At 38.7% G+C, this 14744-nt stretch overlaps 1 protein-coding gene across 1 annotated transcript in view; it reads right to left on the bottom strand.

Annotated features, from left to right (window-relative positions):
* Positions 1-14744, bottom strand: part of LOC127625937 (kinesin-like protein KIF21B) — a 121521-nt gene that overhangs the window by 63399 nt on the left and 43378 nt on the right. The window contains exons 2-5 of the mRNA XM_052101425.1: positions 10427-10649; positions 9118-9300; positions 1271-1420; positions 475-609 (exon numbers count right to left, since the gene is read on the bottom strand). Coding sequence (XP_051957385.1) covers positions 475-609; positions 1271-1420; positions 9118-9300; positions 10427-10649 — 691 coding nt within the window. The remainder of the gene's footprint in view (positions 1-474; positions 610-1270; positions 1421-9117; positions 9301-10426; positions 10650-14744) is intronic.

Here is a 14744-nt window from a genome sequence, read left to right on the forward strand (position 1 = left end):
ATGTTTCTAGAAAATAAATGTCACTTGGTTTGATATTTTGTTATTTAATGCAAAGCCATTTTTAAGCGTGGCTTAAGTGCCCAAATACTTTTTTGGAATTACAGCATGTCTTACATTCCATGTGCAAAATTATCGTAAATTACGAATGCAATCTTCCATTTTCTGTGTGTACACACGTTTAGTGCTGATATTTCTAATTTCAGTGGTTTAATATAATTACTTTTATAATTACTCTCAATATATAAGCAGTGTCAACTCTATGGTTTTTAATAATTCAGAACGAAACTAATTATATGACTGAACTAGTTAATGGTTGTAACCCAGCTAAGATCGATACTACAGCTCTTAACATTATGTATGCAGTTTTAATAAATATTCACATCTGTTGACAGATCTTCTTGGCAAATATTGGCAAGCTGCTAAACCAAGTGTAGGCTCATTATTCTTGTGCTGATGTGTCTGGCAGGGCCGTACCAAGTGTGGCTGTGGGCACACCCTCATCTGGCAGACGTGGATGGTGAAGATGGCATGAGAGCGGGAACTCTGGGCATTCATCTGTGTGCTGGCAGTGGTGCGGGACAGAGCGCCCAGTTTTAAACACTGCAGGAGCTGAGGAGAGAGTACAGACAATGTGACCAAGTTTGTATGTATGTGAGCATGTATTGGTCATTGTGATATGTTTTTATGTTAGTGTAGTTAACATCAACAATTTTGGGAAGTGAATCAGCAGTGTCCTGCAGTGTGACATGCAGTACTGCATCAAATACTATTTGAAGCATGTTGCTATTTTATATTTTAAAATGATTTAATAGTAATTTATAAGTTAAATGTATTATTAATTATTATTATTCATGCATTACTTTTTAACCTCATTAAGACACTACATGGAATCCTGTTTGAAAATGTATTTGTCACCACAGAACCATTTATAATTAACCATTTTAAATAAAAAATGAAGGTGGCAAAAAAGGTGATTAAAAATGGTGAAAAATTTTGGATAAAATGGTCACAGCACCTAAAATAGATAGTTTCACTTAATTTTGACCAAATCTTGATGTGGGAAAAAAAAGCTCAAACATTATGCATCAACTACCCATTTATAGATCAAATTTGTGTTACTTGTTTTCCAGCAAAGGGATGAAAACATAACAGAGAGGTTAGTCTTTGATTACACTAAAATGGGACAAGACATGTCTAATTCCCATAAGCCTCTTTTAAGAAAAAAATGTAAATGATTCCCATAGATAGACCAGCCAGACAGAAATCTGACCTCCTCTTCGGAGCTGACTAGCCGTGAGGTCACTCCTGTGGTGTAGATTTCCCCGCTCCCATCCTCATGGATCTTAATGTTGGACTTCCTGTTTCGAGCCTCAGGGTCACGATTGCTGTCAAACAGGTCCAGGATCTCCTCGTTATAGAGCTGAAAGACAAATACACATACAAAAGGTCAAGGAGGTCAAAAGGCCAGAGAGAGAGAATTTAGTGTGTTTGACCTCAAGAAGCCAAAGACCACAACAAGCTGACGGACAAGCTCTGGGCAGTGATAAACAATGAAAACCTTAGAAAAAAAATAAAAATAAAACAATAAGTAAAACTAGGATAGAGCACAACTGAGAGCACCCACTTTTTAACTGCCTCCTGAAGTATTGTTTCCGATTATTTTCTCCATTGCGATTTAAAAAAAAAAAGCCCTTCAATAAATAATTCTAAGCCATGAACCAAATCAACAACAGGACCATTGAATCCTTGAATCATTTGAAGCAAAGAAAATTATATGAAAATTAAAAAAAACGACAAAAGGTTCACGACTGTGTACTTTTTTGAACTACAATCGCATTCATAATGCTTGAATGATGAAATTGAAAAAAAAAAAAAAAAAAAAAAATCCAGTACAATATAAATACATTGATCAGCCACAACATTAAAACCACCTGCCTAATATTGTGTAGGTCCCCCTCGTGCCGTCAAAACAGTGCCAACCCGCATCTCAGAAAAGGATTCTGACATGATATTCTTCTCACCATAATTGTACAGAGCGGTTAACACTCTGTACAATTATTGAGTTACCTCGGAGTTACTGTAGACTTTGTCAGTTCGAACCAGTCTGGCCATTCTATGTTAACCTCTCTCATCAACATGGCATTTCAGTCCACAGAACTGCCGCTCACTTGATGTTTTTCTTTTTTGGCACCATTCAAAGAAATTCTAGAGACTGTTGTGTGTGAAAATCCCAGGAGATCAGGAGTTTCAGAAATAATCAAACCAGCCCATCAGGCACCAACAATCATGCCATGGTCCAAATCACTGAGATAAATTTTTTTTTTTCCTCATTCTGATGGTTTATTTGAACATTAACTGAAGCTCGTAGCTCTTAGCTGAATGATTTTATGCATTTCACTGCTACCACACGATTGGCTGATTAGATAATTGCATGGGTGATTGATTGTTGGTGCTAGATGGGCTGGTTTGAGTATTTCGGTAACTGCTGATCTCCTGAGATTTTCACGCACAACAGTCTAGAGTTGACTCAGAATGGTGCCAAAAACCTCCAGTGAGCGGCAGTTCTGTGGACAGAAATGCCTTGTTGATGAGAGAGGTCAACAGAGAATGGCCAGACTGGTTCGAACTGACAAAGTCTACGATAACTCTGATTACTGCACTGTACAAAAGTAGTGAGAAGAATATCATGTCAGAATGCTATTCCGTGATGCGGGTTGGCACTGTTTTGGAGGCATGAGGGGACCTACACAATATTAAGAAGGTGGATTTAATGTTGTGGCTGATAGTTGTATATTGACATACAATCAGATCTGATACAAATATTTAAGCAGTTTAAAAGTGGCAAGATTTAGTGGGTATTTACACTTAGTCACGTCATATGTTTTTGCTGATCTAATTGATATCCGATCATAACAAAACCAAGTGTAGATGCGTCAAAAAAAGATTTGTGACGACTATCAATCTCATCACTCAAATGACTTCTGGAGGACAAATGGATGCACGTTGTAGGAGAGAAATAAATCTTTTCTTCATTTATTTGATGCTGATCTCTGAATAAACTAAACACTGACAAGTTCTGATCTATGACTAGCCCGAGGGGAAAAATACATGTGCACACACATATCCGTGCATGGGGGAAAAGACGCTTGGAATCAAAAAGTAAACCACATCTTTTAAATTCGCTGCCTGGCATTACTGCATGGGAATTGAAGATCGGATTTATATCCATTTGGTGGAGAAACTCTGAAGTGGCCAAGTGTAAATGGAATGTGCTTATTCAATCGGAGAGCAATCCAATCAGTAGAAACGTATGAAATGACCAATTGTAAACCATAGTGCTGTCAGTCGATTAAAATTTCTTATCACAATTAATCCCCTAGTTTTTTCCTAAGTGCTGACATTTGACTCTACATATACTTCTTTTCCCGTTCTTTCTCAGGAAAGAAAAAAATACCATATGTAACAATATAATGATTTATCCTGTGGAAGGATTTGTTTGTAAAATATTAATATAGATAGAAATGCACTAAAATAGTACAATTGAAGTAACATTAAACGTTTCCCAAAGTCTAAGTGGGAGTTTGACTAATTGAAAGAACTATAGTCCCCACATAGGTTGCTTATTCAATAGGCATTAAATCTCTCAAACTCTGATTCCACACAATATCACAGCTCGACTAGACTCTGCTCACTTTTGGGGGGTTTTCCACTGTTGATAGTACATGGTACTTTTTTTAGTACCACCTCGGTCAAGGTTCCAAGCGAGCAGAGCCGATACTACATGTAATGTCAAAACCCTGCAGATCACTGATTGGTCAGAGAGAATTGACACGTCCCGTGTCGCTAATCCAGTGACACTGGTAATCAACCTGCTAGTTTTAAAGTTAGCAACAGCGATAGCAGTATAATTTGCTCACGCGACTTACCGTGGTTAATAAACAAGGTGCAGATGTTCCTCTTGTTAGTGACAAACGTAAAGAAAAAGTCTTTCAGGAAGTGTCTCAGCTGTTGGCCGCACACGGCTACCACCGGAATGTGTAAAATCACCATGCAACAACAGCTTTATGCAGCACAATGAACTATTTGCTAACAGCTAGCGTTGTGTTATTGTTTATAGTCAGTAATGTTTGTGTCACGTTTAAGATAATGTCATGGCAGTAGAGGCGGCGCAACTATGACGATCAACCTACAATCCTATCCACGTCGAGGTGGCACTAAACTACAGTGGAAAAGCAAGCTCAGAAAAGTAAAGGAAGCAGAGTCAAACCGTAACGTGCAGTGGAAAAGTGCTATTAATCTGCTGGTAGATTGTGACTATTTGCTTTGTTACAGCAATCAGGAATCCGCATTACTGATATGCATCAGGGTGTCAGTGGCGCTTTGAACTACATATTAAGTGCTCGCAGACAAAAAAAAAATCTAAATTTAGCGCTTTGGTGATAGTTCAAGAAAAACCTCTTGTGTTAAAGCCTTATTTTTGACAGCTCTAGTAAATACCCCCTTAGTTACGTCATTCGCAATGCTTAATGGATTGGGCGGTCACTGCAAAGCTTTTGCCACAATTTCAGTTTTAACTGTAGCAGTGACTTCCATGATTGGTGGAGATCTCTTTAGGATTGTGGGAAGTGTAGTTATTCATCAGGAATTCAAAACATTTAGTTGAACTCACATGACTTATGGCTTGTACAGGAGCACTTACCATCACCTAATTTTAATTTCACCAAAAGCAAAAAATTATGTGATCATATTCACCATAATTTTGTTCCTAAACTTGAATGAGTTTCTTCCATGGAAATCTAAAGGAAATGTTAGGTAGAATGTTAAGGACTGACAGCCTCAGTCACCAGCGTCAACATTAGTCAAAATTTCACCTCTTTAGTTCCACAGAACAAAGAAAGTAATACAGGTTTAAAACAACATGAGGATCAGTAAATGAAGACAGAATTTTCATTTTGTCTGAACTAACCCTATAACAATTGAAAGGATAAGTTGAATTTCACTAAGGAGAAAAAGAATGGGATTCTGGAACCCGACTGCAGTGCTCCATGGAAGAGGTAGGGGAATAAAAAAAACGAATAAAGGGGAAAGTGAGAGACAGAGAGGGGGCTGATTAAATCAATTTAGGGTTTAAAACAATAAATCAAAATGCTAACATAGAAAGAAATGTTTAAAGTGCACAGAGGAGTTCTGGGAAAGACAAGACTAATGAAACAAGGGCATTTTAATGGTCTATTAAAGCCACCCCGGGGGAGGGCCTCCATTCACAACCGCAGAGATGAAGACAAATCTGCCCAGTTATTCCCAACGGCAAGCCGCGATTCTGCTGAACAAACAGCAGCCAGTGCCAGACAGCGAGCAGCACGGATCGTTAAAACGCCCTGTTACAGGTTTAAACTCATTACCTAAGCCAGGACTTTACACAAGTCAGGAGGTAATCAGTTTACAGTTACACTGCTGTCTGCATGCCCTGGCAGCAGAGCGCCGCCTCCTCCTCGCTTAATGTCACCTTTAATGACTGATATAGAATAAATATGGACTTCCGAGGGGTTTTCTCCAAGTCATCACAGCCAGTTCTCTCTCTTGCTCACTCATCACACTCACTTTCTCTCCCTCCATCCTAAACTTGATGTGATTCAAGTCAAGTCTGCTTGACAGTGCCATTATGGCCCAGATAAATTGAGTGAGGACAGTGGGACTCCAGCCATCTGCCTTGGTCAGCTCCTGTACCGGTTTTACTTTATTATATCTGCACATAATTAATACCATTCCACATAATCATAATGAAGACCATGCTGAGACTGTATATAAAAGGCAGTAAAACTATTAAACACCACAGTTCAATATATATGACCAAACTAATAAAGAGGAGAATAAATGGTCCTAACCTTACATACGTAGCAGTGTCTCAAATTCTCAGGGGCCTTTTTATTTTTTAACCTTAAAGATTTTTTTTCCCCTAAACATATAGCACCAATACAGTAACATTAAATGTTTCCCAAATTGTAAGGGCCTATTTACACTTGGCTACTATATGCATTTTTACTGATCGGATTACTATCCGATTGAAAAAGCTTATTCACACTGGACCACATGATGTGTCTCCACCAAAGGATTTAAATCCAGGCCCGTATTTACAAAGATTTTTATCTTACCACTACAAGTTCTCCAAAGAATTCCTAGCTAGGAGTTTTTGCTTAAAACCAATTCACAAAACTGCTAAGAGCAAGTTTTAGTAAGGTAATCTTAAGATTAAGGCGGAGTTGATTTTGTTGCTTTGGATGACATCACGTTTTATTATCGTGCCCTTTTAAATCTTTCTCAGTGGACAGGGAACTATTATTTGTCAGCTAAGACAGACAAAAACCACTTGACTTGACAATGATCTATATAATTGTGTATATATACATACAAAGTTACGATCGATAGATCAATGTTTTTTCCAATTTATGAACATTTCTTCATCCTGTGTTGATTTAATGAGATGAGCATGCATCCAGTCAACTGTATCAAAACACCGGCTAGCCCCACGATTGCAGTGATTCCCCGTGAATGCCCAGTTTTTTATCTGCAGCGAGAATACATCCACAGGGAAAAAACTGCTATGAAATGTCGGACAATGTGCATATATAATTTGATAAGATTATTCTGCTGACGGATGACAGAAATTCCCAATTCATCCGCTACACAGTTACATTTAGATGTGTCCAGGAAGCGCAGAGTAGACAAAACCTTTATCTCCGGTGTAATTTATTTATTTAATTTTGTGGGAGAGGTAACTGCATCTTTAACCAGGTTTACAATAATGAAACCACCCTCACGATTCAGGCAGTACCTTTTTTAAAGGTCAATGTCAACATTACAATATTTATGATATTATACACTGCCTAACCCAAAAAAGTGTTGCCGTTTGGAGTGATCAGCGCGTCAGTGTAATAAGGGAAGAGCATGAAGCGATGCACCCATCATGCATAGCGATGCACCCATCATGCATGCATCATGCATTGTCCATCATGCAAAGCCTCTGGAGGCAGTGTTATGATCTGGGGTTGCTTCAATTGGTCAGGTCTAGGCTCAGCAAAGTTATGCGGCAATAAAATGAAGTCAGCTGACTACCTGAACATACTGAATGACCAGGTTATCCAATCAAATTATTTTTCTTCCCTGACAGCACGGGCATATTCCAGGACAACAATGCCTAGATTCATCTGGCTCAAATTGAGAAAGAGTGGTTCAGGGAGCATGAAGAACCATTTTCACACATGAAAGTCTTCTCCAGCACATCCCAAAACTTTCAATGGGGTTAAGGTCAGGAATCTGTGGTGGCCAACACCACAGATTCCTGACCTTAACCCAATTGAAAGTTTTGGGATGTGCTGGAGAAGACTTTACTTCATGGTTATACTCTACTGTCATCGATACAAGATCTCAGCCAAAAATGTAATGATAATAATTCCTTAAATTTATATAGCGCTTTTCTAGGCACTCAAAACGCTTTACATAGTAATAGTGGGAATCTCCTCAACCACCACCAGTGTGCAGCATCCACCTGGAGTCCCTCGGTGCACTTATCATTGTGTTATTGAAACTTTATTAATATATTCATTATAAATCCAAATAATTCAAGATGCACTGTTGAAGTATGTCAATAATGGTTTATTTAAACTACAAAGGTGATGCATGAATTAAAACTATTGCATCAAGTGTGAAGGGGGAAGAGAATTAATATGTGTGCCAGGTGCTTTGACCAAAAAGTCTTTTGCATAGAATGCTCCTGTTTTCTCACTCAAGCATCCTCGGTAAGCTTCCTTCATCCTCTGTTCTTGCCTCCTCATGGTGCATATACTGAATTGACACATCCTTTATGATGGCAGACTTTGATCGGTTTCCGGGTCACAGGCTCGATGACGGAGGAGCAAGGAAATGAGGATGCACAATTTAGGAAATGAGAAGCACCACATGACAGTGTTCATTTTCGGTTTCATCAGCGATCTGCATTAAATAAATGAGAAATAATTTCTGTCTCTCCTACAACATGCATTCATCTCTTTCTTTGTTATTCTCCTACAACATGCATTAGTCTCTTTCTTTGTTATTATTTATATTATTTGCGATGCAAGCACAACGCAAATATTCGGTGACAGCTGTAATGTTTCACATTTTTCTAATGCTGACGTAGCACTTTTTGGGCGGGGTAAAGTTCACATATGTGACTTGAACAGCCAGGTGCATTTAGGCTTGACCAGTTTCATCTGGAATGCATCTCAAACCACCTCCTGAAGTGGTTCAAGCGATCAGATTGCAATCAGTCTCGAACGTGTTTGAGGGCATTTACACCTGGTCTTTGTGAAAACGCATTAAGTGGTCAAGTGTAAACAGGCCCTAAGAGGGAGTTTGACTAATTAAAAGAACTAGTCATCACATAGGTTGCATATTCATTGCAATGGGCTTTAAATCTCTTAAACACATCCTCCATAATATTAATGACCCTGCAGACTGTGATTATCCACTTTGCAACAGCAATCGTGAAGCCATGTTCATAATTCGTGCCAGGGCATCAGCGCCAGTGTCAAGCGGCACTTTGAACTCTACATGAATAGCACTGAAGATAAAGTCTCTCATTCTGGGTTTTCCTAATAGTTAAGACTTGACCTGCTTCTGTGGTAATTAAAATGCACCTTACGGAGGCTGTAAAGTAATTGCTTTCTGTCACAAGTCCCATCTGGGCTTGTTTTGTACATCAAATAGCATCAAGAGGTCAATAGTTTTAGACGTTTCCATAATTTTTTATTTGATTATGTCATTCGCAGTGCTTCATGGGATTGTAGTTCATGTATTAATTAAATACATCTAGTACCCAGTCTTCTTACTTGGTCTTTTTGTCAGATTTTAAATACTTTTTCACTCCAAATCAAAGTTTATAATGTTATCATTCACCTCAGAGCTGGTTAGTTCATGGCTTCAAACACTTTTATGAAGACTTTAATGAAAAGCCTATGGAAGAAATGAATGGGAAAAATACTTCCAGAACCAGGGCAGCTGAAAAAGGGGTTGGGCACTTTTGCGCTCTTTTGAGTCATAATCCACTTGAGTTTCCATTCAACCTTGCTGAAGTCTCACCTCAAGGAACTGGGCGCTGACTTTGAATTCTGGAAGGGGCATGTCTGCACTCTGTGCCTCTAGTCTGCGTTTCTGGATCCCCTGGAAGAGGTGTCTCACTGCTCGAGGAATGATGCCCTGTTCTTCTTCTGCCAAGGTTATGTCAAAGCCAGTGCCCATGGTGTAGGTCTTTCCTGAACCAGTCTGAACGAGAGAACAGGGAGTTTAACATCAGAACATTCACAAAATACACAAAAATACCCAATGAAACTTGAATTCAACAAAAACATACAATTTATAGAACACAGAACATACAAATGCTGAAACCAAGATGTGCACTAAAACTAGTTACTGACCTATAAACCCATATTGGTGGACCACTACTTACAACCATGAACCTTCAAAAGACAAATTCTCGGTATAAATAGTAAATTAAACTACTGTGTCCTTTGTAAATCAAGCTTCTCTGTCTCTTGCTTTGAGGATAAGAGTTGCACACTAGCTGAATATTCTTCTCAGGTGTACAAGTGTCCAATGATGTTTTATTTGGCTCATATCACACTGACACAGAAGTACAGTTGGGCGATTATCCCTGACCGCTGTACAATAGCCACTCTAAGCGTAAAGAGGGTGTGTGATGTGTGGAACCGAGAGGCCCGTATTCAAAATACAAAGACGTTCGGCACAGCTGTCGCATCACGTACAGCTCAGAGAGAAAAGGTCACAGGGTCAAAGCAGTCTGACAAAGAGTAGTCACATTTACAGAAACTAAATGAGCTGAAGATATGTGTGTAACAAGCACAAAAAAATATCCCGATATGATCCACGTTAATTGGGGTGTGCTTTTTGTAGAGATTGTAAGAAACAATTGCACTATATTTTATTTGTGTTCCATGTAAGACAGAAAACCTAACTGGTTTGGAGTGGCATTTGAGTCTTTGATAATGAGAATTTTCAACAAACTATTACTTTAACAATTACATATAGCCAAATTCAAACATGAAAAATAAACTTGCGATCATTTAGATCACAAAACCACTTAATAGATTTGTAATGCATATTATGTTTCTAATGTTGTAGTGTAATCAATGGGCTATATATTATTGTGTAAAAAAGCAGAAATAAAACAATAAAAATTGGTTCTGCATATTGGTTATCGTACATGTAGAGTTAAAAAAATAAAATTATGTGGTTGATCCTTGGAACAATTGAGGAGCTACTATTCAGCATCACAAACCACACTATACTGGATTACTATTGGTTTGTAAACATGCAGATTTGTGTATCAGTTTATCAATGTATTGGTGAAAGTGTGTGTGGTAGACCTCACTTGTCCATAAGCAAAGACAGTAGCATTATATCCCTCAAAGCAGCCTTCGATGAGCTTATGGACACAGGCACTGTAGATTTGTTGTTGTTGGGCATCTATATCAAATACAAAGTCATATGTGAAGGCCTTGTCTTTTCCCAGGAGCACTTGAGGCTCGCCGGGAGCCACGTAGGTGCAGATGTGACATCCCTCAATCTTTTCCTTTGCCATCTGTGGCCGGATCCTGTTGAAAACATAAAAACAAATATAATTAGATGAAGGAAGTAGGAGTACAAAAACAGCTATATGCTGCATTTACATAGTGTCTGAATTACAAGAGTAACAAAATGGCTACTCTTAAATTTTCCTCTAAGCTGTTCACATCCCCAGAAATTATTAGCTTCTATGGCAACAGATTGTATGCCTTACCATCATTAAGGTTCAAGTACCCCTTCATTGATATGGATATATATATATCTGTGTGTGTGTGTGTGTGTGTGTGTGTGTGTGTGTGTGTGTGTGTGTGTGTGTGTGTGTGTGTGTGTGTGTGTGTGTGTGTGTGTGTACAAATTCTACTGTATTCAGTTAATGAATGTGATGTCTTGCAATTGCTTATACTATATTGCTGCACACTCTACTATGCGGTGCCTCGTGTTGCGAGCTGGGGGGTGAGGGAATGCGTGTGGACCGCGAAAAACCACATATGAAGCATGTTCGGTGCTAGAGAAATTATTGGAGGACATAGCACTGAAAGAGCACTTGCGGTGTACACAGCTCTGTTGTTGTTTTGTTGCGCTACACACAAAGTGTAGAAACTGTGAGATAGGGCAACAGTTGTCATGTCTCGCGGAGTGCTAATTGGTGACCGCTGATCTAAAATATCAGATATATTTGGTGTCCTCCAGCTAGATGGAATCATTTCACACTGTCCAATTTAACAACATTTTTTTTTGACTCCTGAGTAATTGAATCAGAACTTTGTGATTGGCCCAAAGCAGACTGCTTACGTCAGCGCGTCCTGACCTCGTACGTGCTGAAACCGTTCATATGTGGACACCATTACCCGGAATGAGTAAAACCAAATTATTACTCAACAAGCAGTGAAAAGATCTCAGTGCCAAACTTTGCATAGAGTAACAGACTGACATCTGGATTTTTCAAATGAAGAAATAGAGATACTTCTACCTATTCCTAATCCCTATTATTTTTATTTTAAGCCATCCATTTTGTTAGGTTCAACATTGCAAAATCCAATACTTTTCATACCCCACACATTGTGTCTTCAACATAAATAAGTTAATTTGGACATGACATGAATGTACCAAGTAACAAGGACATAGACCTGTTGTACTCAACACTATTATACAATGTGAACCATATATTTTCTGCTGGGCTGAAGGGACAGGTCAAACCACTTTCATTAAAGATAAGGGAGTTTGTAAAGATCATATAAAAATTTTAATTATGACTTCAGGCAAAAAAAAAACTCAAATTCAGGATGGATGCCTGGCACTGAATTACTCCAATCAGAAATTAGATGCAGCTGAGAGAGAGATACATGCATCCGGGAAGGCCAACAGTGTGTGCGCCGGCGAGTGTGTGTGTGTTGAAAAGCAGTTTTATTTTCTGTTTCACTTGAAAATGTGTGAAATAAAAGTCTTCCGTGAACTGTTCACTAGGGTCCCGCTTCCTCCTCCGTAGGGAAGCCTGAGATCTGCCACATTCATTAATCAATTAAAGATAATCAAGTTAATTGCCTTTTGCTCAGGTCATCTCTGAATGGCTGATACACATTTAAGCTCATTCCAACTGACTTAAAGTGAATTGGCAAGATCTTTAACCATTAACAAGACTCACATAAAAGAAATCAAAGTAGACCAACCTTTTTGATTACAATCAAGTTGTGTTTTGAGCCTTAAACTCTTTATATTTTTCAAATTCGATAAACTTAAAAAATCTCAGATGCAAATTTTCAGCTAGTAAATTGTTGAATTAGACACCATTACTGCTTGCTGATCCCCATCCCTCATATTGAGCACAGCAGCTCTATTGTCCTCCCTCACTGATACACACTGGCTCATAACACAAACACACACACATTTGCCCCAACAACACAGTTGCATAAAGAGGCTTGGAAAGGCATGGAAACACTACAAAAACATGTGGACTGACCACCTTCCCTTTCAGATACTGTACACCTTGTCATCTAAATGAGGACATTCCATAGGCTTCTATTATTTTATATAAAGCTAATAATTAATTATTATAGACTAACATTATCAACATTAACCAAACCTTAACCCTTTTTCATTTTTACCTTTGAAGACATTCCCAAATGCCCTGTGATCTAAACCCACATACAAACTGTACACACAAACAGTCTACAGAGAAAACTGCTAATGGCCCTTATGTTTTGATATCCACCACAAATACTTTTGTAAGACACCAGTTCAGACATTTGACTGCACATGCTGGTCACTTCTTTAAATTGTGAGTGATACATTGATCATTCCTGTCTACAGCTGTGAGGGATGCACAAATGTCTGATTATGGTAGGAAATGAGAACCATGAATAATCAATTAACAAACATGCGCGCACACGCACACACACACACACACACACACACACACACACACACATGCACACAACAGAACTAAGAGTCCCTTCTGCTGTACACGCATATATCCCATCTGTCTATCTCTCTGGCCTCAGCTGGGCTTCTCTCCCTCTCTTTTAACCCGTTTCACAGTCAGGGGGAACAAAAATCTATTGCACATTGATCAGGAGGACAAACACAACACATGAGGTGCTCTCTTGAGAGGATCACACGCTAAAAATAACTCACACACTGGAGGATTACACATCCTATCCTGAATCCTTTTAATCAGTGTGAATGAACGACCGCTTCTGTACCTGCCATTAAACACTGATCCTAAGCCGGCTTCCAGCGCTGAAACCCTGTAATACACTAATAAAACTGTTCTCAGATCAGTGTGTGAAAAGACACCTCCTTATTGGCTTGACTCTTATCTTAAAGAGCTGATAAATTTGCAATTTCCTGTGAGATAATATGCCATATGTCTCAGGGAGGTTTTTAATTCTTGCTAAATATCTTTGTTGATATTCTACACAACAACTCAATTCCCACAGGGCCTGGAATTTTAATGGAGTTGGTTGCTCCACACAAGGACTGCTGCCGCTAACTGTGTCATTATCAATTTTTAATTATGGATTAAAAGGATTATTGATAAACAAAACTAAATATTTGGATCAGTCAGAGACTAAGACTCGAAACGGAATACTCTATGCAAGTGCGTGAAGACAAACGCATCAAAAGACTCTAACTTGATTTCACACACTGTTGCATCCCGAAATGTGTCAGAACAGAATTGATAACGTAATGAAAGTACGCATTGTATTCTCAGCATTGCCGCAAAAATCGCCAAAGTGAGCAATTGCACATACTAACAACTAAGCTAACTGAGTTTAGTTAAAATTAGTTCAACTGTAGACATGTTTATACACTGAAAAAATATATATTTTTGGTGAAGTAAATATAGCTAAAAAGATTAAATACTTCTACATTGAAGTTAGTTACTTAACTTTTCAAAGCTGGAGTTCTCCACAAACACATGGCCTGAATAATTAATGAGCTTGCATGGTTTCACACTTTGCAATGTTTATTAAACCTTTTTTCTTGTTGATTTTGAATTTACGTTTGGTAACTTTGTGAAAAATGTTATTTCTACTTAAAATTACCTGTTCATGATAAAAAAAAAAAACGTCATCGTGTTTCGCACACCAAAAGTTGAAGTCTGCGTGTGCAAACCTATATCTTGTTTTAAATGCCTGTAATGCAATCTTCCCTGCAGAAGGGTGTGTCATGTGGTACATTATTAAACAGGTATATAAGGAAAGTTGAAAATGTAAAGTGTTCCAATAAAATGTTCTTTTAGAACTGTACTAACTGTACATCTGATTTAAAAGTAAAAGTCAACTTAAATATTTAGTCAAATCTATTCACTTCCCCAATTTGGAATGCCCAATGCACTCTAGGTCCTCGTGGTGGCATAGTGACTCAATGCCTCAATCCGAGTGGCGGAGGACGAATCTCAATTGCCTCCGCATCCGAGATAGTCAATCCACGCATCTTATCACATGGCTTGTTGAGCACGTTACCGCAGAGACCTAGCGCGTGTGGAGGCTAACACTATTCTCAGCAGCATCCACGCACAACTCATTATGTGCCCCACCGAGTGCGAGAACCACATTATAGAGACCACGGTGGAGGTTAACACAACGTGACTCTACCCAATTGGTTGCTTATGAAGCCTGAAT

This window comes from Xyrauchen texanus, chromosome 32 (assembly GCF_025860055.1).
Source record: "Xyrauchen texanus isolate HMW12.3.18 chromosome 32, RBS_HiC_50CHRs, whole genome shotgun sequence".
NCBI classification, from domain to species: domain Eukaryota; kingdom Metazoa; phylum Chordata; class Actinopteri; order Cypriniformes; family Catostomidae; genus Xyrauchen; species Xyrauchen texanus.